Below are 22,784 nucleotides of genomic sequence, written 5' to 3'. Positions count from 1 at the left end.
ATGTATAACTGCATGCCATGTTTTTTCTCAGCAACGGCTTTATTAGATATCAGATTTTAGTCCATATCATGCAGCTCTCCTCTGACAGGCCTTTTTTCACCCGTTCCTCTGAGCCCGTGTGAAAGCCTAGAGAGGAAGCAGCTCAGATGCAGCATTTCAAAGCTGTCGGAGATGATTTGATCAGAGAAAGTGTGAAGGAACGAAAGCCTGATGTTGCTGGCCTTCGTCTTGGTGATGAACCCGCAGTCCTGTGGGAAAACTGCTATCTAACACCAGCAGAACTCTAGCTGACCTCTCCTCCTCCTCCTTCTCCTCTTCCTCCCCCTCCTCCTCTTCTCTTCCTCATGCTCTATCTATCTCTCTTTGTTATCCCACCTCTCCGCTCACAGCTTTCATCTTCTGCATCAAAACACGCTAACCTGCTTTTACGCAGCTGTCTGCTGGAGGTTAATTGGTAGAGTTAAACCTCTCCAGGATGAAAGAACAGTGGCTTTGGCTTCCCTGGTGAATTATCTGAGGATAAACACTACAACAAGGTTGCCAGTAGTTGACTCGTTGGTGCTCTGGCCATGTTGCTATCTCTGTTTTTGAGTGCTATATTTATACTGTATAAACAGTGATGGGAGTAACGGCATTGAAATAAACGGCGTTACTAATGCCGTTTATTTTTATCAGTAACGAGTAATCTAACTAATTACTCTGACTGTAACTATAACACTGTTACCATTTCCCCATTACACCCCGTTACTGCACGTTACTTTAGCAGCTGAATAAACTTTTTTTTTTAACTTTGTAACTTACTATAGCAGACAGGCATTCTGCTGTTTAAGAATTTCAACAGATGCTTATTCTCATAGGATAGTTTGAGGTTTTGGTGAACTGTTTTCATGATTTGAAACTGAAACTAACCATAACTTTTATTATTTTGCGCAGAAAGACTGTAATTGTTTTAAATGAGTTTTTTTAATGGATTGTTGTTTTTGTCCATTCTTTTGTTTAGTTTATATATACATTTATATATTTATATATTTTATATATATATATATATATATATATATATATATATATATATCTTTTCTTTGAGTGTGGTTTGATTTGTTTAATTTTTATCCCCAGACGCGTATTTGTTTTTTCCAGGGTTTTTTTCAGTATTACAGGTCTTAGTAATTTTCTTTGGTTGTGTGGAATTTTTCATTTCTTATTTTTTTTAATTCGTTAGATTATATTTTTGTCAACATTTTGGTCTTATTTTCGTTTGTTATTTTTCTAATAATAATAGTAATTACATAATTGATTTTCTTTTTTTTTTTACGGGCGAATAACAAAAGTAACACAGTAGTGACTTTTACTGGTAACTAGTTACTTTTACTGTGGAGTAACTCCGTTAGTAACTCAGTTACTTTTTGGTAAAGCAACTAGTAACTATAACTAATTACTTTTTCAATGTAACGTGCCCAACACTGAGTATAAATAGTTCATTGAGAATTCAGTGCATTTGAAATACAGTATCTTGTCATGTATTGATAGTAAAGATATCTACAGATTTCTTTTGTTTTTGCTTTTTTGTCATACTAATATTTTTCCCATTATCAAACAAACTTTATTATTAGACAAAGAGAACCTGAGTAAATATAAAATTCACACTTTTTAAATTAGAATTGTATGTATTAAAGGAAGAAAACTACAGTGATATGACAAAGTTTGGGCACCCCTGATAATTTTCATGATTTTCCTTTATAAATCATTGGTTGTTTGGATCAGAAATTTCAGTTAAATATATCATATATAGCAGATGAACACAGTGATATTTGAGAAGTGAAATGAAGTTTATAGGACTTACAGAAAGTGAGCAATAATTATTTTAACTAAATTAGGCAGGTGCATAAATTTGAGCACCCCAACAGAAAAATTACATAAATATTTAGTAGATCCTCCTTTTGCAGAAATGCCAGCCTCTAAACTCTTCCTACAGCTTCTAATGAGAGTCTGGCTTCTGATTGAAGGTATTTTGGATTATTCTTCTTTAAAAAACATTTAAATCAACTCTAGTTCTGTCTGGTTTGATGGTTTCTGATCATGAACAGCTCGCTTTAAATCACACCACAGATTTTTAATAATATTCAGGTCTGGGTTCCTCTGCATGAATACTTTAGTAGATTCTGAGCAGAGTTTAGTGTTTAGGGTCGTTGTCTTGTTGAAGTATCCAGCCCCGGCGCTTTAACTCCAACTTTCTCACTGTTTCTTAAACATCTTTCTTAAGAATCTGCTGATTTTGACTGAAATCCATGCGACCCTCAACTTTAACAAGATTCAAGTACCTGCACTGATCAAACCCCCACAGCATGATGGAACCACCACCAGATTTTACTGTGGGGAGCAGTAAAGTGTTTGTCTTGGAAAGCTGTGTTCTTTTTAAGCTATGCATAAACAACCGCCCTCCAAATAACTCAATTTTAATTTTAGTCCACAGCACCTTATTCCAAAATGAAGCTGGCTCCTCCAAATGTGATTTAGCTTTAGCATACCTCAAGCGACTCCGTTTGTGGCGTGTGAACAGAAAAGGCTTCTTCTGCATTAATTACTCTCCCATACAGCCTCTCCTTGTGTAAAGTGCGCTGAATAGTTAAATGATGCGCAGTGACTCCATCTGCAGTAAGATGATGATGTAGGTATATGGAGGTCTGTAGGTTGACTATGACTGTTCTCACCATCCTTCTCCTCTGATTATCTGAGATTTGTTCTGTCACTTCAGGCTTTAACTAGAACTGTGCCTGTGGTTCTTCCGTTTCCTCACTCTGTTCCTCACAGTGGAAACTGACAGGTTAAATCTCTGAGATTTGAGCTTTTAATATCCTTCCCCTAAACCATGATGTTGAACAATCTTTAGTTTCAGGTCATTTTAGAGTAGAGTATTTTAATGCTCCCAAGTTGCTTCTCTTCAGAGAAAAAAACTTGCAGTTGGCATCTTAACTCTTTCTCATAATTGGAATTGCCTGTGCATTGTATTATTGTTAATAACTGATGGACACAGTAATATTTCAGGATTGAAATGAGGTTTATTGTACTAACAGAAAATGTGCAATATGCATTAAACCAAAATTTGACCGGTGCAAAAGTATGTGCACCCTTATCATTTTATTGATTTGAATACTCCTAACTACTTTTTACTGACTTACTGAAGCACAAAATTGGTTTGGTAACCTCATTGAGCTTTGAACTTCATAGCCAGGTGTATCCAATCATGAGAAAAGGTATTTAAGGTGGCCAACTGCAAGTTGTTCTCCTATTTGAATCTCCTCTGAAGAGTGGCATCATGGGCAACTCATCAAAACAACTCTCAAATGATCTAAAAACAAAGATTGTTCAACATAGTTGTTCAGGGGAAGGATACAAAAAGTTGTTGTAGCACAAACAGAGTCGCAAATGCAAAAGCACACCTCAGGCAACTTGTGGCGTGCTTGCAGAAAATCTTTCGCATCACTCTCCCATACAGCTTCTCCTTGTGTAAAGTGCGCTGTATTGTTGACCGATGCACAGTGACACCATCTGCAGCAAGATGATGCTGCAGCTCTTTGGAGGTGGTCTGTGGATTGTCCTTGACTGTTCTCACCATTCTTCTTCTCTGCCTTTCTGATATTTTTCTTGGCCTGCCACTTCTGATCTTAACGAGAACTGTCCCTGTGCTCTTCCATTACCTTACTATGTTCCTCACAGTGGAAACTGACAGGTTAAATCTCTGAGACAACTTTTTGTATCCTTCCCCTGAACAACTATGTTGAACAATCTTTGTTTTTAGATCATTTGAGAGTTGTTTTGATGAGCCCATGATGCCACTCTTCAGAGAAGATTCAAATAGGAGAACAACTTGCAATTGTCCACCTTAAATACCTTTTCTCATGATTGGATACACCTGGCTATGAAGTTCAAAGCTCAATGAGGTTACCAAACCAATTTTGTGCTTCAGTAAGTCAGTAAAAAGTAGTTAGTAGTATTCAAATCAATAAAATGATAAGGGTGCCCATACTTTTGCAAATTTTGGTTTAATGCATATTGCACATTTTCTGTTAGTACAATAAACCTCATTTCAATCCTGAAATATTACTGTGTCCATCAGTTATTAGATATATCAAACTGAAATGGCTGTTGCAAACACCCAAATATTTACAACTAAAAATGATTAAGATTAATAGGGGTGCCCAAACTTTTTTTTTATACAACTGTATATGATATATTTAACTGACATTGCTGATCTAATCATCCAATGATTTATAAAGGAAAATCATTAAAACTATCAAACTTTCTATACCACTTTATTTACCACAACCACTGTAACTCACCTGAGGACTGTTGCCCACAGGTTGAAAATCTTTGTGCTAGAACACAGCGGTAAAAACAAAGGATTGGAACTGGACCCTTAATGTTTAGTATTGAGTGTGATTTAACACACAGCCTGAATGTGCTGTTCTAGTCTAGAATAGCACTGAATTAAGTAAGTGTACATCATTTTAGCATTAATAAAGTTTATTACATCAACATCGCTCTGTCTTTAGTTGACTTCCCTTTGGTAATGCTTGGGTTCTGATTCTGATTCTGCGTGCATTAATGTGATAAACTTTATCGTGTGGAATTGATGTCCATATTTGAATCGAGTAAATTGAACGCATCACTTTCCACTGGAGTGCAGGAAGACTGGAAGACTCCATAAGAGACACTCGGCTAGTTTTTATGCAGAGATCTAATTAAACCAGCGCCATCAGCAGCTAATGACACTGTTCAGGGCAATTAGCAGAGCTTCATTTCCAAGTTTAAAGCGAATGGATCTGTACACTTCCAGTAACATTGCATTTACATCTCAGTGAGTGTGTGGGTGTGAGTGTGTCTGTATCTGTTATTACTTTTGGGAACTGTTATGATTATGGAGAGAGTTTGGGAAGGGTCACATCAAGGTTATGCTTACAGTATAATTGGTGTTAAAAATGATTACGTAAACTCCTCAGACTGAAACTGCGAGTGCTGTGTTTTTCACACCCGATTATAAGGCGTACTATCAATTAATGTCTATTTTCTGGTCATTTTTTTAATACACAGAAGCACACAGGATTATATGGCACATTATGCAACACTAGTAAGGAACAGGGGTGTTGCCATGTTTTCCTTCTAATTCAGCTTAGCTAAGTAAACAAAACATTTAAAGTCAAATGAGCGATGGATATTAATCTACACAGATTTCTCTCCTGAAAACTGTTCATTTGGGTGAGTAAAGCATTTTCGTTTATTTACAGTAAGCTTAGATTTCCAGATTTCCACTAAGGCTGGGTGCAGCAGCATTAGGATTAGTAGTTATGCCACTCGACAGCGCTACACTAAGGAATCCTGAGTGTGTTCCGGTAAGCCAGGGTGATATTAGTTTGAACACGATATCAGACTACAGTCTGATATACTCACCTCTGAACAGTGAAAGAGTTAGCACTAATGCTAAAGCTGCTCCAGCAGTGCTAGCCAGGGATAACTGCAGGCTACAGGCCAACAATACTCACCTCTGAACAGCGAACGATCTAGTGCATAGCACGGTTAGTAACTAATGGTAATACTGCTACAGCGGAGCTAGCCAAGGTTAGGAGCAGGCTACAAGCTGATAATACTCACCTCTGAATAGCAAAAGAACTAGTGTTTAGCATGGTTAGCCGCTAATGCTAATGCTGCTCCAGTAGTGCTAGCCAGGATTAACAGCAGGTTACAGGCCAATAATACTCACCTCTGAATGGCAAAAGAGCTAGTGCTTATCACGGTTAGCACATAATGCTAATACTGCTACAGCAGTGCCAAAAAACTTGGATTACAACATTACTGAAATATTCACTATTTACTGTATACCTGTAACTCTACCTCTTCACTACTTTACAACTGATGCTCTCAAACACATTAAGAGACAAGAAATTCAAGTAACTAACTCTTGATGAGTTCAGCACAGCTGTTAACTGAAAGCCTGAATTCCAGGTGACTCTACCTCATAAAGCTGACTGAGAAAATCCAGCAGAGATGTGCGAAACTGTCTAATCTAATCAAGATAATCTGAACTATAAAACATATTCTGGTTTGTTAAAAGACTTTTGTGTTTATTAAATTATTACATTTATAATACAGAACATATTAATTTATAATACAGAACATGTTAAAATAATGAAAAAAACTTAATGTGTTTTCAAACTTTTTGACTTTTGACTAGTACTGTATATGTGTGTGTGTGTGTGTGTGTGTGTGTGTGTGTTCTCAGTAGGAGGCAGTTTTAATGCGTGTCATTAGCAGCACTAGCAGTTTTCACTGTCTGCCTGAAATGCTTATCTTGTAGTGATTCATAAAAAATTATTCAGTTGTGTTTTCTTTAATTACATTTGGAAAAGAAAGCTGATGATCTTTATTGGTCGATTGATAAACGTCTTTAATCACAGGAGCGTGAGAACCCTGCTGTATTCCAGTCTTCTCCCCACAGCATCAGTGTTCTGCTCTGTTTATAGATCAGGGGTGTCCAAACTTTTTTTGTTGGGGGCCAGAAGGAGAAATATATTTGAAGTCACGGGCCACAGACTCTGTAATAAAACAAATAATGAAATATACCACTTTAAATAATACATTTTCCTGATTACTTTCATTTACACACCATTTTACTTGACTTACTATCTTTATCTTTTACAGTGTTGTGTAAACTAAGATTTTTCAAATTGATGTTTCATTTCATTTTGTCTCTTAATATTAAACTCCTTAATTACGTCAACTTTTAGACTCTTTTGCCGTTTTTCTGCGCTAGAAATGCGCACCCTCTCCACTTTAAGACTCTTTGACATGTTTTTCTGCGCTAAAACTGAGCACTCTCTCCGTTTTTAGACTCTTTGGCCTGTTTTTCTCCGCTAAAACTGAGCACTCTCTCGGCTTTTAGACTCTTTGGCCTGTTTTTCTGTGCTAAAACTGAGCACTCTCTCCGTTTTTAGACTCTTTGGCCCGATTTTCTGCGCTAGAAATGCTCACCCTCTCCGCTTTTAGACTCTTTGGCCTGTTTTTCTGCGCTAAAACTGCGCTTTCTCTCTGCTTTTAGACTCTTTGGCCCGATTTTCTGTGCTAGAAATGCGCACCCTCTCCGCTTTTAGACTCTTTGGCCCGTTTTTCTGCGCTAAAACTGCGCACTTTCTCTGCTTTTAGACTCTTTGGCCCGATTTTCTGCGCTAGAAATGCGCACTCTCTCCGCTTTTAGACTCTTTGGCCCGTTTTTCTGCGCTAAAACTGCGCACTTTCTCTGCTTTTAGACTCTTTGGCCTGTTTTTCTGCGCTAAAACTGCACACTCTCTCCGCTTTTAGACTCTTTGGCCTGTTTTTCTGTGCTAAAACTGAGCACTCTCTCCGTTTTTAGACTCTTTGGCCCGATTTTCTGCGCTAGAAATGCTCACCCTCTCCGCTTTTAGACTCTTTGGCCTGTTTTTCTGCGCTAAAACTGCGCTTTCTCTCTGCTTTTAGACTCTTTGGCCCGATTTTCTGTGCTAGAAATGCGCACCCTCTCCGCTTTTAGACTCTTTGGCCCGTTTTTCTGCGCTAAAACTGCGCACTTTCTCTGCTTTTAGACTCTTTGGCCCGATTTTCTGCGCTAGAAATGCGCACTCTCTCCGCTTTTAGACTCTTTGGCCCGTTTTTCTGCGCTAAAACTGCGCACTTTCTCTGCTTTTAGACTCTTTGGCCCGTTTTTCTGCGCTAAAACTGCACACTCTCTCCGCTTTTAGACTCTTTGGCCCGTTTTTCTGCGCTAAAACTGCGCACTTTCTCTGCTTTTAGACTCTTTGGCCCGTTTTTCTGCGCTAAAACTGCACACTCTCTCCGCTTTTAGACTCTTTGGCCCGTTTTTCTGCGCTAAAACTGCGCACTCTCTCCGCTTTTAGACTCTTTGGCCTGATTTTCTGCTCTAGAAACGTGCACTCTCTCCGCTTTTAGACTCTTTGGTCTGTTTCTGACACCTAGCGTTCAAACTTTGAATCTCACATTATAAAAACCTGCTTAACAGCGGGCCAACTTTCATTCTATTTCTAAAATACTTGCGGGCCACTCCAAAAAAAGGAAACGGGCCGCAAATGTCCCGTAGTTTGGACACCCCTGTTATAGATCATGTAGACTGAAGGGTCTATCAGAGTCTACAGGCTGGATTTTATTGCAGATAATGGAATTAAATGATCTGTGGGGGTCTCCTAGTCTTCCCTGCATTCCCTTATCTTCCCTGTGTCCCTGTCTTCCAGCCATCTTCTAGTCTTTCCTGTGTCTCCTCGTCTTTCCTGTGTCCCCTAGTATTCCCTGCATGTCCTTTCATCTTCTCTGTGTCTCCATCTTCCCTGATTCTCATAGTCCTCCCTGTCACCCCTCATCTTTTCTGTGTCCCTTTGTTTTCCTTGCATGTCTTCTAAACATCCCTGTGTCACCCAGTCTTGCCTGTGTCATCCTAGTCTTTTCTTTGTCTCTGAGTCTTCCCTGCATCTTCCCTGTGTCCCCCAGTCGTCCCTGTGCCCACCATCTTCTATGTGTCCCATGGCTTCTGTGTTCTTGTGTGTTCCATGCATTCCTCATCCTCCATAAAGCCCAAAGTCTTCCCTGTGTCCCCTCATCTTCCCCTCTCCCCCTTGTTTTCCATGTGCCCCACTTATCTTTCCTGCATGTCCCCTCAACTTACCTGTGTTTCCCAGTCTGACCCGTGTCCCCAAGTCTTCTCTGTGTCCCCTAGTCTTTTCTTTGTCCCCTCATCTTCCGTGTGTCCCTCGTCATGCCTGTGTCCCCGTAGTTTTTCTTGTGTCCCTTTTTCTTCCCTTTGTCCTATCATCTTCCCTGTGTCACCTAGTCTTTTTACCTTCACTGTGTTACCTCATCTCCCGTGTCCCCTAGTCTTCCCTTCGGCCCCTTGCCTTCTCTGTGTCCCCCTTATTTTCCCTGTGATGTTTTTCTTCTCTGTGTCCCCATGTGTTTCATGTATCCCTCATCTTCCATGCGTCTTCGTCTTCCATGAATCCCCCTCTTCCTTGTATCCCCCTGTCTTTCATGTGAACCTTGTCTTTCATGTGAACCTTGTCTTTCCTGCTTCCCACTGTCTTCCTTTTATCCCTTAGTCTCCCCTGTGTCACTGTTCTCTGCGTCCTCAAACTTTCCCATGTCTCCTTTTTTTCCCATGTCCCCATGTTCCCTGTGTTCCCCTGTCTTCCCTGCATCCCCTCGTCTTTCCTGCATCCGTCATCTTCCTTGTATCCCCCAGTCTTCTCTGTGTCCCCCATCTTTCCTGCATCCCACCTTCTTCTATTCATCCCTTAGTCTTCCCTGTGTCACTCTTTCCTGTGTCCTCAGTCTTTTCCATGTCTCCTGTTTTCCCCATGTCCCCCATCTTCCCTCTATGTTGCCCTCTATTCGCTACAGCCCAAAGTTTTCCCTTTGTTCCTGTCTTTCCTGCATCCCCTCGTCTTCTATGTGTCCCTCCGTCCTCCACGCCCTTCTGTTTCAGTCTGAATGAAGCCCCCCGTCAGGCGGTGATGTAGATTATGGGGGGCAGGTGAGATTGATTTCTCTTCCATTTGCCCGACAGTCTTTCTGCTCGCATGGTAATTTATTCAAATTCAATAATCCTGCTACAGATCTGAGCAGCATCAATCAGAGCAAAACCAGAATTCAGTGAATAGAGACGAATTATGGACCCACCTGCTCAAAATAAAACAAATCACACAGATCATAATCACACTGAATATCATACACACTGAATACAGGGTTATAACTGAATAGTGTATACTGTGGAAATATGACCGCGGGTAACAGTGACCTACACCCTTATGTTTGCGCCTGTGTTAGTAAGAATATGAGAAAAAGTTTTATATAATAATAATCATAGCCTTTTATTTGTCACTAGGTTATGTAGGGTGTCGGTGAACAAAACATGGTCAAAAACGAGAGATAAATACAATGGAAAGACTTGTAGTATGAGAATAAACCAGAGACTGGAAAAAAAGATGGAAGGCATGTCGCAGTTCCCATTCATTAAATGAAAATGAAGCCAAAATCTTCCTCCATGTTGGCGATCCTGAAACCCAAGTCTGTGCAGTAGAGACCAGAGGAGGGAGAAAGACTGTCAGAGAGAGACAGCCTACTCATTTAAATAACCCCACCCCTGGGGGCTGCCTCGAGGTCACAGGCTGCAGAGCAGAGCTGACCGGAGCTGACGGTCTGTTATTCGTCCTGCCCATAACCAGCCCTTTTACAATAACCACACCTTTTTGAATAGAGCTGAATAACGTTTTAAAAAACTAATTCTGTGGGGATATAAAAATGCAACAATATAAGCAGAGGTTACACTAGCTGTTGCATTTAAATAAAGGAGGTAGAATTACAGTATATTGGAAAAAAACGTGATTGATAGTTGTTAGTTTTGCCATTGAAACCTATGGGGATGGGTGGGGTTATACAGCTTTCTGAAACCGAACAGCAGGGGGCGCCCGACCTGTGGTGGCTTCACTTTTGAGAGGCGATGGTCTGTCCAGCTATATACAGTCTATGGAATAAACCTTCAATACTTATATAGGGCTAGTACTCAGGTGACCTGCTTCCTGGAAGTGTCATGTGGGGTTGAGTGTGATGTCAGTGTGTGGTGTATCCTGGGCAATGTAGTCCGTAAAATTTGTGAAATCTTGCAAAAAGACTTGTTGCTTTCTGTTCAGACTTTTGTCCAAAGGCTTCATTTTGTTAAGTTTCGACCAAAAGTGTTACTGCATTAATCATTTTCCTTTTTATTATATATTTTATATATTTTTGTTTTGTTTAGCTAGTTACATACTTTTTAAATGTGATTTTTAGTGTATTCTTTTTGTAGTGACACTAGTAACAGTATTTCTGTATTTATTCTGTTAGGGATATCCGACTCCATATTCCACAGGTTGTGTAATAGTGCTCAGTAATTTGATTGTATGTTAAAGAGCGGCTCAGGGCTGGGTTATAGTGTGTGGATCTGTACAGCAGGCGTGGTTTATAATGTATTCAGGTTGAACAAAGAGGCAGAGGGTCAGGAACCCGGGAGACGCTGGGATCTATACTCGCTCTCTCTCCAGAGTGTGCTGGGATTGGCCTGCTGGTGGAGGGGAGGGAGGGGCTGGAGCAGCTGGAGCTGGGGGGGGGGGGGGGGGGGGAGGAGGGTAGGGGGAGGGCCATAATGTATAGCAGTCAATCATGTGTGGTGGTCCGGGTGCTGGGGGGATTCTGCTGTGCTGTGTGTGACGGGGAGAGATGGAGAAACAGGTAGGAGATGAGCAGTGTTAGTGTGTGTTAATGTGTGTGTGTGTGTGTGTGTGTGTGTGTGTGTGCGCACCTACATGATCCAGAAAAGTGCCCGGGGCTGAAGGTGTGAGCTGTGTGGAGAGTGTCTTGGGTGATGTGTGCGTGTGTGTGTGTGTGTGTGTGTACAGGGTGAGGTGTGTACAGAGTGTGAGCAGATGGGCTGAGACTGGTGAGCACTGTGAACACTGGTGACATGGTGTGAACAGTGATGGGAGTAATGGGAGAATTGTGTTAAGAGTCTAGTTTTGTGTTATAGTAAAGTAGTGTGTAGTGATGAGTGTGTGTGTGTGTGTGTGTGTGTGTGTGCGTGGGATATAAATGTGCTGTATAATAAAAGGGGAGGGGCACAGAGTTAGCCTATTAGCCTGTAGCATCAGGAGCTGCATGGTTCTGCCTTTGTTGTGAAAAATTAATTCTATTTATCTTTTTGCTAAATGAGGTTATGTAGTGTTATATAAGGTATACACTGTATATATTTCATGAATGACATGTAAATATATTACTGTTTGTATATAATACATATAGAACAGCATACATGTGATATATGTATTCTACATATTGGACACATTAATATTAAAATATAAACTAAATTGTATATATTTTGTTAAATATAGGTTATATTGCATAACAATGGTAATTTATAATGGTATATACATATGTGGTATGTAATACTCTTAGTTTGTGGGTAATAGTGATACATATAGATATGTTTGTGTGTATTCTAAAATATGTATGGGATATACATTATTATTACATATAGTTTCTTACATACTGTTAAAACATAAGGAATATGAATATAACCACCACATACTGTCTAAATAAAAACATGTGTGTGTGTGTGTGTGTGTGTGTGTTTGTGTGTGTGTCTCTATGTGTACTATTACTAGATGAGGAAGGAATGGGGTATAGTATTGGTTGGTAATTAGCTATAGACATGTGTAATCAAGAGAAAGAGAGAGAGAGAGAATGAGAGAGAGAAATAGTATGAGAGTGAAAGAAAAAGTGAGAATGAAAGTAAGAGAGTGATAATAGGAGAGTGAAAGAAAGAGAGAGAGTAAGAGATAGTGTGAGAGTGAGAGAGAGAAAGAGTGAGAGTGAGAGAGATAATATGAGAGTGAAAGAAAGAGAGAGAAAGAGAGTAAAAGTATAACAGAGAGAGAGAGACTTAGAGAAAGAGTGAGAGTGATAGAGGGAGAATGAGTAAGACAGAGAGAGTGAGAGTGAAAGAAAGAGAGAGAAAGAGAGTGAGAGTAAAAGAGAGTGAGAGTAAAAAAGAGTGAGAGAGAGAGACGCTTGTGTGAGAGTGGCTGGTGCTGGTAACTGGTGGGGATGGCACTGTGTGTGTGTGTGTGTGTTTGAATACAGTCCTTATTCTTTCTCTTTCTGTACTGTTAACTGCACAGAGCCATTGTGTATACACTTGTGATATATATATATATATATATATATATATATATATATATATATATATATACCGTGTTTTTCTTTATTTTTTTATTTTTTTACATTGTAAATTAAATATTGAAGACTATATTAAAGCTATACAGGAACACATGCTGAATTATTCTGTAAACAAAAAAAATCTGTTTTATACTTTAGATTCTTCTATGTATCACATTTACTGTATATTTGAGGACAGATCTGCACACTCTTGGTATTTTAATCTCACTGTCTTCATGAGGGAGAGTCACCTGGAATAGTTTTCTTAGTCTTGAAGGAAGGAGTTCCTGGAGGTGCTGAACAATAGAAGCGCCAGCTCATCCCAAGACTAAATAATAACCTAAACTAAACTAAAAAACACTAATAAACTAAACTGATAAATACATTAATATATATTTACAGTGTGATTGTTACATATTGATATGTGTGTGTGTGTGTGTGTGTGTGTGTGTGTGTGTGTGTGTGTGTGTGTGTGTGTGTGTGTGAAATAGAGAATAAAAGAGAGAGAGAATGCAGACCACATTATTTTTTCTCTCTCTGTGTCCTGTAAACTGCAGAGAGCCTTGGTATACAGTGGCGTGTTATTGGTTCAATTACACAATGTGTGTGTGTGTGTGTGTTGTGTGTTTGTGTGTGTGTGTTGTGTGTGTGTGTGTGTGTGTGTGTGGAGTCGTAGCATCATTTATCTTTCTGTACTGGGCTCTAATTGCTTTAGTAAATGGTGTGTGTGTGTACAGTTTCTCACAGCATCTCTCCAGCAACAGCACTCTCTCTCTCTGTGATGCTCTCTCGCCCGTGCTCTCTCTCTCTCTCTCTCTCTCTCTCTCTCTCTCTCTCTCTCTCTCTCTCTCTCTCTCTCTCTCTCTCTCTCCCTCTTTCTCTCTCTATTTCTCTCTCTCTCTCCCTCTTTCTCTCTCTATTTGTGATGCTCTCTCGCCCATGCTCTCTCTCTCTCTCTCTCTCTTTCTCTCTCTATTTCTCTCTCTCTCCCTCTTTCTCTCTCTATTTGTGATGCTCTCTCGCCCATGCTCTCTCTCTCTCTCTCCCTCCCTCTCTTTCTATCTGTGATGCTCTCTCGCCCTGTCTCTCTCTCTCTCTCTCTCTCTCTCTCTCCCTCTTTCTCTCTCTATCTGTGATGCTCTCTTGCCCGTGCTCTCTCTCTCACTTTGTCCCTCTCCCTCTCTCTCTTTGTGATGCTCTCTCGCCCGTGCTCTCTCTCTCTCCCTCTTTCTCTCTCTATTTGTGATGCTCTCTCGCCCATGCTCTCTCTCTCTCTCTCTCTCCCTCCCTCTCTTTCTATCTGTGATGCTCTCTCCCACTGTCTCTCTCTCTCTCTCTCTCTCTCTCTCTCTCTCTCTGTGATGCTGTCTCGCCCGTGCTCTCTCTCTCTCTCCCTCCCTCTCTTTCTATCTGTGATGCTCTCTCGCCCTGTCTCTCTCTCTCTCTCTCTCTCTCTCTCTGTGATGCTCTCTCGCCCGTGCTCTCTCTCTCTCTCCCTCCCTCTCTTTCTATCTGTGATGCTCTCTCGCCCTGTCTCTCTCTCTCTCTCTCTCTCTCTCTCTGTGATGCTCTCTCGCCCGTGCTCTCTCTCTCTCTCCCTCCCTCTCTTTCTATCTGTGATGCTCTCTCGCCCTGTCTCTCTCTCTCTCTCTCTCTCTCTCTCTCTGTGATGCTGTCTCGCCCGTGCTCTCTCTCTCTCTCTCCCTCTTTCTCTCTCTATCTGTGATGCTCTCTCGCCCGTGCTCTCTCTCTCTGTCCTCTGTCTCTCTCTCTCTCACTTTGTCCCTCTCCCTCTCTCTCTTTGTGATGCTCTCTCGCCCGTGCTCTCTCTCTCTCTCCCTCTTTCTCTCTCTATTTGTGATGCTCTCTCGCCCATGCTCTCTCTCTCCCTCTCTCACTCTTTCTCTCGCTCTTTGTGATACTCTCTCGCCCGTGCTCTCTCTCTCTCTCTCTCTCTCTCTCTCTCTCCGGCTGCCACGCCCTTCTGGATCTGAGCTGTGAGAGTCCTGGGCTGTGAGATTAATCCTGCCTCAGCCGTGTCCTTCCCCACCCTGCTGCGCCGCGATCAATACACCCCGCCACGGATCACACCGGCCAGCGTCCGCGAATCCGTTACACACCGCATTCCTCACGCATACCCCTCACACACACTCACACACACACACACACACACACACACACACTCACACACACACACACACACACTCACACACACGCAACCTCACTCAGACTGTCGCCTTCCACACTGTCAGACATGAAAAAGACAATACAGCAGCCCAGGCCCTGTCTCAATTCAGATTACGACAGGACCGGCCTTCACTGATATACATACTATACATACTGTAGAGACAAAAGTAATGGGACACCTGCTCATTCTTCCAGAATTAGGGGTTCTATAAAAGAGATTTATTGAAGCAAGACATTCAGTGAGGTCCGGATGATGGATGATCAACACCCCACCTTATCCCATCCAAAACAACAGAGGCAGCACCATCATTCCACACAACACAGTTCCACTGCTCCACAACTCAATACTAGCTCCATTAATAGGTTTATCTGCTCCAGAGAGTCCTAATCTATTGGCAGTACTCCTATAATATAAAAGGACAATAGGGACTACAGGGCTAGATCATCTGTGCATGTGCATCTACACATCTGTGTCAGCAATGGTTGCAACTTAAAATAGCTTAATAATAGCATTTGTTAGATGTTGGATGTATTTAAAAATAATGTATACCCAATAACTTTACTAAATTAAATATTAAAACCTAAAATAATAATAATAATAATAATAATAATAATAATAATAATAATAATAATAATAATCAGCCCAAACAATAAATACAATAAATGAGCCTAAATAATAAAAATATATAAATAGATAAAATATGGAAATAAAAATATGTCTAAATAATAAAAAATAGAAATAATAAAAAAAGAAATAATAAAGCTCAGAATAAAACCTAAATCATAAACAAATAAGACTAAATAATGAACCCAAAACATAAACAAAACAATGAGCCTAAAAAAGAAAACTTAAAAAGTAAAAAATAAATCTCAAAAATAATAAAACCATAAAATAAAAAAGCCATAAACCATTACACAGGAAAATAAGCCTTGCAACAAAAACATGTAAATAATGTAGCTCAATTAGGCCTTAAAATATTTAACTAAGCCAAAATAATAAAACAAATAAGCCTAATAAGAAAATTTATATAAAAATACACCCAAAAAAGACCTAAAAAATGATACCGAAAAATTAAATAGAGCCAGAAAACACTAATAATTAAGCTTAAAATTCAGCTGCAAATATAAGTAAAAACAAAAAAACCTGATTAAAATGTCCTTTTTTAAAAGGAAATAATAGTACTGATTATCTGAATCTGTAGCTTAATGAAGCTGCAGTCTATCCATCACTGTAATATCGGCATTTTGCAGTGGTGTGCAGTGAGGCCCTTCTAACCCTTCAGAGAAGGGGTGACAATAAATGCATCTAAATAATTACATAATTTTTAATCAGGAAATATATATTATAGCTATTGTAAGTGTAAAAAAATATTTTAGAAATTAGCTAAAATAAAAAACAGCAACTAATTTAAAGCATTATTCTGTGTTTTTTAGTTGCTACAGGACTCTTATATGACTGACAGCGGTTTTAACCAATCAAAGCTTTTTTTTTTTTAAAAAAAAAGCTTTGACCCTTCTCCTGATTTTGAGAAGGGTGTAGTAATGAATCTATTAGCAAAGTCGAAGGACAGTCTAACCAATCAGATTCATGATTTTCACTACGGGGGCGGGGCCATGGCTGTGGAACCCCTTCTCAACGCTGTGCTGAAGGTGTTACTCGTTGCTTAGTCATAAACGGAGGGAACTATAATGAAATTGCGACTGTAAATCAGACAGATATTGCGTCACATCATATTAAAAATCCTTTTTTAAGGCTGACCTTTAATGTGAAACTAATTCACAATAATAGGCCACCTGACTGGTGAGTTTTTGTGTGTACTTAATGTTTAATGAGTGATCTTTGTTGAACGGTTGTACTTGTAGGTAAATTAAGCATTTATTATTGGGTCTATTGTATATTTAGTTTGTTGTTGTATTTGTGGGCTGTTGATGTGTATTAAGTTCATATTAATCAGTCAAGAGAGAGAATATGTAGTTATTGTAATATTTATCTATGTGTCGGTCGGCCGGCAGCGGTGTGGGGGGGTATGGGGGTGGTTGCAGAAGGGGTACCCACTATATTCACTGCACGCCACTGGCATTTTGATATTGGAAATACAGATATCATCGTACAGTTCTGCTGCCAAACCAATCACAGTGTTTTACTTTGTGAGCATTCTAAACAATCACAATTTTTCATTTTTGATAAACGAGGGTTTTTATTTAATCCAAGAAAAGTAATTGATTTTAATGATCATAGCATCGGTCATGTGACCTTATTGATTCACCAGTCCATTATCTACTGCTCTTAGTGTTCAGGCTGGTGATGAGCTGTTATCTGTGAGGTGATGCTGGGCAACACGTGGATCTGGTAACTGATCTGTCCGGCTTGATTGCAGTAATTGATCAGGCACTGAGTGGGTAAAGAGTCCGGCAGGGTGGGAGTGGTGGGCTGCTGGGGTTGGACTGGGGGATCGATGGGCTTCAGTAGAGGCTGAATGTTTAATCTCCTTCATTAAGCTCTGCAGCTGATTAGAGCTTTGATTTTTGATCGTTTTCTTCGTGTTTAATGTTTTGGCAGTGTTTGTTTCCTAATAAAGGATTGAGAATAGTTAATTTAGTCGTGATAAGCCGTGTTTAAAGCTTTGTAGTTTTAATTGAATAGGAAAGCCAAACACCTTTTGTCTACAGCAGTGAGTCTGAAACCTTTTCTGGATTGGTCCCCTTTGGAGTAAGAGCACAGTTAGCCAGGGTTCGAGCCCCGACCATAACACTACGGTTGAGCAGTGGTGGCTCAGTGGTTGGAGCAGCAGGCTACTGATAACAGGGTTGTGGGATTGAGAGGCTGCCATTGTTGGGCCCCTAAGGAAGGCCCTTAGACTTCACTGCTCCCCTGGGCACCGCAGTACCAGCACTTCTTGTGAGCGTTGGTCTTGGTCGGCACACAGAAGTATTTTTTTTCTATCTCAGTTGAATAATAATCACATTTAAGAGTGTATAAATGGGTAGCTCAAGTCTCTACTTTATCTGTTAAATTCTGGGAATTGAACTGGATCAGTCAGGTTGCCAGACAGGGATTAATCACAGTTTTAGGCTATATTTTTTCCTTTCAATGGAAAATCTCTATTCAGAATTTTGTGTAGTTAATTTCCCTGTTTGGGAAACTGCCCTTGGTCTTGGTCTTAACCTTGATGTGCTCCATTCTTTGTCTAGACTCTGATCTGGACTCTACTACCAATAGTCTTGGTCTTGACTCGAACTTGTGATGTGTCCTATTCTTGGTCTAGACTTGGACTTGACTACTAAAAGTCTCTGTCTTGACTCAAACCTAATGTGTCCCAGTTTTGGTCTTGACTCAAACTCAACTACTAAATGTCTTGGTCTTGCCTGAGACTCAGTGTGTCTCAATCTAGGTTTTAAATCTAACTCAACTATTAATTCTTGGTCTTGACTCAGACTCAGTATGTCCTGGTCTTGGTCTTTAATTGTGCTTGATTAATAAATGTCTTTGGTTTTGACCTGATCTCAGTGTTTCAATGTCTCTTGATCTTGACTCAAAGTCGATGTGTCCTGGTTTTGGTGTTGATTTGATCTTGCCTGCTAAAAGTCTTCATCTCAACTCAAACTGGATGTGGCAGATTCCAAACCAGGGTTAAGACTAGTCTTGGACTAGGACTTGAAGATTTTACATTGAATGGAAAATATAGTCTTTGACTATATGACAATAAAAAGACTTGGTCTGGATTCAGAATAAGTTTGTCTTTGTTTTGATTCTGACTTGACGACTAAAAGTCTTAGAGTCTTTCGATGGAAAATCTCCATCCAAAATGATGTGTAGTCCAAGACTAGCCTTAATCTCTGTCCTGGAAACCAACCCAGTGTGTCCCGGTTTAGTCTTGAGTTGGTCTTAACTAGTAAAAGATCTATAGGCAAACCATCAACTGCAATGTAGGGCATGTCAGGTGGTTTATGGGAGCAGTAATGTAATTTTATTTTGGATTCTGGAATATTTTATTCTTGATGTAAAAGTTGGGTTTGGGTACTGCAACGTGTCCTTGTGTGTGCGTAAGAAATTATGCCAAGATAGCAAAGAACGTCTGACTGTTGACATATGTCAAGGTTCAGTCAGTGGTGCACCTGTGTTTTTCCATGCCAAGATAGCAATACACCAGAAATTTTCCTGAACACATTAGACCACTAGGCCTATTAGTGTAGATATATTAACAAGCACCATTGCTATTTAAACAATGCAGGCACAAGGTGTGAAAATTGACTGTTGGTGGGGTATTAGATAGTAATCTCAACTCAAACTCCATGTGTCTCATTTAAGCCTCTACTTAAGCCTGTCTTGGTCTTGACTTACTTGACTCATTACAACTTTAGCAAAGACTAATCACACCAAAGTGAGACAATCATGGTTTTGTTATTTATTAAATCAGATAACTAAATTATTGATTGTTATTCTGTGGTAATAACTCATCCCATATTAACATTTGCTCTTTTTTTCTGTGTGGCAGGACAGAAGACTCCCAGTGATGGAAGGCCAGTGATTGGGTGTTTCTTTCTATGGCTCAGAGGAAGAGGTCAGGGGCCAGCAGCACCAGCAGCATGGCCTCGGCGGAGCTCCACGCTCCCTACCCCAGCGCCCCTGCAGAGCGCCCCCCGGAGGAGTACGAGGAGCATCCTGTGGACTCTGAAGCATCTGCTGTTCCCTACTGTGACCAAGAGGAGGAGCATCTACCCAACAGCCGCCCTGCCACTCCCACCACTCCTGACCACGGGCGCTCTGACTACCGCGGCCGTGTGGACAGCCTGGACGGGGACTCCAGCTCGGACTACGTCAACAACACATCGGATGAAGAGGAAGACTATGATGAAGGACTGCCGGAGGAGGACGAGGGGGTGACGTACTATATTCGCTATTGCCCCGAGGATGACAGCTACCTGGAGGGCGTGGACTGTAATGAGGAGACCGACTACGAGGCGGTCCGAGCCCCACCACCGCCGGACACGGACGAGTGCCAGGAAGCGGTGGAGGAGGATGAGGAGGAGTGGGCCAGGGGGGATGGCGAGGGGGACATGGAAGGTGGGGAGGTGCGCTGTGAAATTCTGGAGGAGCAGGACTCGGACCAGCAGATTTACGACGGCAGGCCAGAACCCGTCCTGGACCACCAAAACCTGCACCATCACCACCATCACCACCACCATCATCCAGAAGCTCACCAGGACCACGCCCTACCTGCGGGCAGGAACCAGGAGGAGGAAGAAGACGGGGAGGAAAGCGAGGATTACTGTCCCAATGAAGAGGAAGAACCAGAGGAGGAGGATCAGAACCGTGAGACATACACAGGAGACTACTACGCCCCAGAGGACAATGGGAACTCGTACAGGGGCCACAAGGGCATAGAGGGCGAGACGGGCGAGGAGACGGAGGAGGATATCGATCAGATTGTGGCTGAGATTAAAATGAGCATGAGCATGGGCAGCCTCAGCAGCGGGACAGACCAAAGCCCGGAGGAGCTGGGACCCGAGACGGCCGCCAGCCGCTACCAGCCTGAAGCTCTGCCCAAACCCGAACCCGCTCCCACCCCGTACCCTCCACAACCCCACCGCCACGACGGCAGACCCAAATCCCTCAATATCCCCTCCGCCGGGCACAACCCGCAGCCTCAGAGGGGCGTGAAGGGGCGGTCCCGCACACCAGAGGAAAGGAGGAGGTGGACACAGGAGCAGGTCAGAGAACAGGTAGGACACCTCTCCAGATAAACTGCCCACAGATCATGATTGTCTTTGTTTGTTGGATCATGTAAACGTCCTGATTTGGGCTGTGATTGGTCAGGAGGTTCACAGAGCACACAATACGGTAACCAGAAAAAAAAAGAATTGGTGTTGTGCTGAAATCTGACTCCCCTTTGCGTTTTGGTGCGTCACGCAGCAGAATGGACAAACGTTTAAACTGGAAATGTATTTATTTACTGTAAAAGTAGAGTAACCCTTATTCATAAACAGAAATAAGGAATCTGAGAAGAATCTGTTACACTCAAGTGAAGCAGAGTCAGGTTCTGTCAGAGAGCTAGAATTCATCATAACACCTGCCAAACCAATAAATATGAATTATAAAGAGACTCCGCCCACAAAGATGATGACAGATGTTGTAGTAAAGCTGTTAAATCTGCTTTAGGATTAAAACTGCAGTGTGAAACTGAATCAGAAGAAGCAAATATAGGATAAACAATATTGTATATAACAAAGACTTGAACCTTGAGGCAGACTCTGGTCCAGACGTTCAGGTGTGAAAATAGTTTAGAGAAGATTAAAAAATATATCCATATTTGATAATGTGTGTCAATAGATTGTTTCAGATGAATATTCATGAGTGTAGGAAGTGACGTAGCTGTTCCTAGGACACAGCGCTTATAACAGTGGATGTAATTTAATTTAAACCTTCCCCTACACACAAGAACACAAGAACTGCTGCAACACTGCAAACTTCACCTAATCTGAGAGTCACAAACACTGAAAATCAGGTCATTACCAGCAGATTTTCAAATTGTTCTTTAAACAAGTAAACTATGGAGGACCAGAAACGACATAAGTATAAATAAATAAATGCACGTATAAATGTAGAAATAAATAAATATATAAATAAATGTTGAAATAAATAAATATATAAATAAATGCACATAAATGAATAAATAAAGAAAGAAACATATAAATAAATACATACATGCATAAATAGTTGTATAGGTAAATAAAGAAATTACAAATTACATTATAAATACATTTCTTATTTATATATTTATGTATTTATTCATTTATTTATGTCAACTTTTATTTATTTATTCATTCATTTGTTTTTACATTTCTACATTTATTTATTGATTTATTTCCACATTTTATTTAATATTTATTCATTTATTTATTTACCTATACAATTATTTATACGTGTCTTTATTTATTTATATATTTATTTATTCATTTATATGTGCATTTATATATATATATATATATATTTTTTTTTTTTTTCGACATTTATATATTTATTCATTTATTTATATATTTATTTATTTCTACATTTATATGTGCATTTATTTATTTATACTTATGTCATTTTTGGTCCTCCATAGTAAACAGCGTGCTTTAGTTTTTCACACTGCTGACCTGCCCTGCAATTACAGTGTCCGCTCACAACTCAGGAGATTTGCGAAAAATGCGCTTGTCCTTTTGACAGCTGAATACTTGAAAATAGCGCCACCGGAAGCGTCTAAGGAACAGACATGCGCAGTAGCTTTGCTATTGTTTTCCCTCGTTGAAACGGTCTATACGATATGATAAAGTCAAAGCGATACAATGTATCGAGATATCGATATACTGTCCCACCCCAAGAATCCACCCTCAAAAGGCATCATACTTACACTTCACTCTTTGTGGGCTTACGACCCTTCGGAAGCTTCTGCTCCCTGTGGTCAGGATCAGGAGTGTGTGGTTTTGGTTCTTCACCCTGTGCTGGTGTGGTGGTGTCTGGGAGTGAGCGTTGGTATTGTGACAGCAGAAATGTCAAGTTTCTCTAATAGATTAACAGCTTTCTTCCTGCTGACAGCTGACTCCTCCAGCAGTCCTCCAGCGGCTCCTGTGAGCACAGCACACTTCCTGCCCCCTGAATGATCAGATAATTATCTAATGATCTGAATCAGGTGTGTTAGAATAGAGAAACAAAACCCAACATCAGATTCTTTATTCACTCTGTGCTCAATGTGCTGCATTGTGTTCATGCTGTATTGTGTGAGGCTGAGCTCGTTTGATTGTTTGCACGTCCTACTGTGGTTTTATGCAGAAAACAAAGA

General features: G+C 40.6%; 1 protein-coding gene across 4 annotated transcripts in view; it reads left to right on the top strand.

Moving 5' to 3' along the window:
- Positions 1–22,784, top strand: part of apba2b (amyloid beta (A4) precursor protein-binding, family A, member 2b) — a 255,994-nt gene that overhangs the window by 145,138 nt on the left and 88,072 nt on the right. For 2 of the 4 annotated variants that reach the window (XM_049471042.1, XM_022665124.2), the window contains exon 3: positions 19,458–20,685. In XM_049471042.1, coding sequence (XP_049326999.1) covers positions 19,507–20,685 — 1,179 coding nt within the window. In that variant the 5' untranslated portion in view covers positions 19,458–19,506. Of the gene's footprint in view, positions 1–11,214; positions 11,296–19,457; positions 20,686–22,784 lie in introns of those variants that run through there. The other 2 variants (XM_049471041.1, XM_049471040.1) reach the window with 2 other exon arrangements.

This window comes from Astyanax mexicanus, chromosome 23 (assembly GCF_023375975.1).
Source record: "Astyanax mexicanus isolate ESR-SI-001 chromosome 23, AstMex3_surface, whole genome shotgun sequence".
Lineage (NCBI taxonomy): Eukaryota > Metazoa > Chordata > Actinopteri > Characiformes > Acestrorhamphidae > Astyanax > Astyanax mexicanus.
Note: the sequence above shows the minus strand (reverse complement) of the source record. Positions and strands in the feature narration are given on the sequence as shown.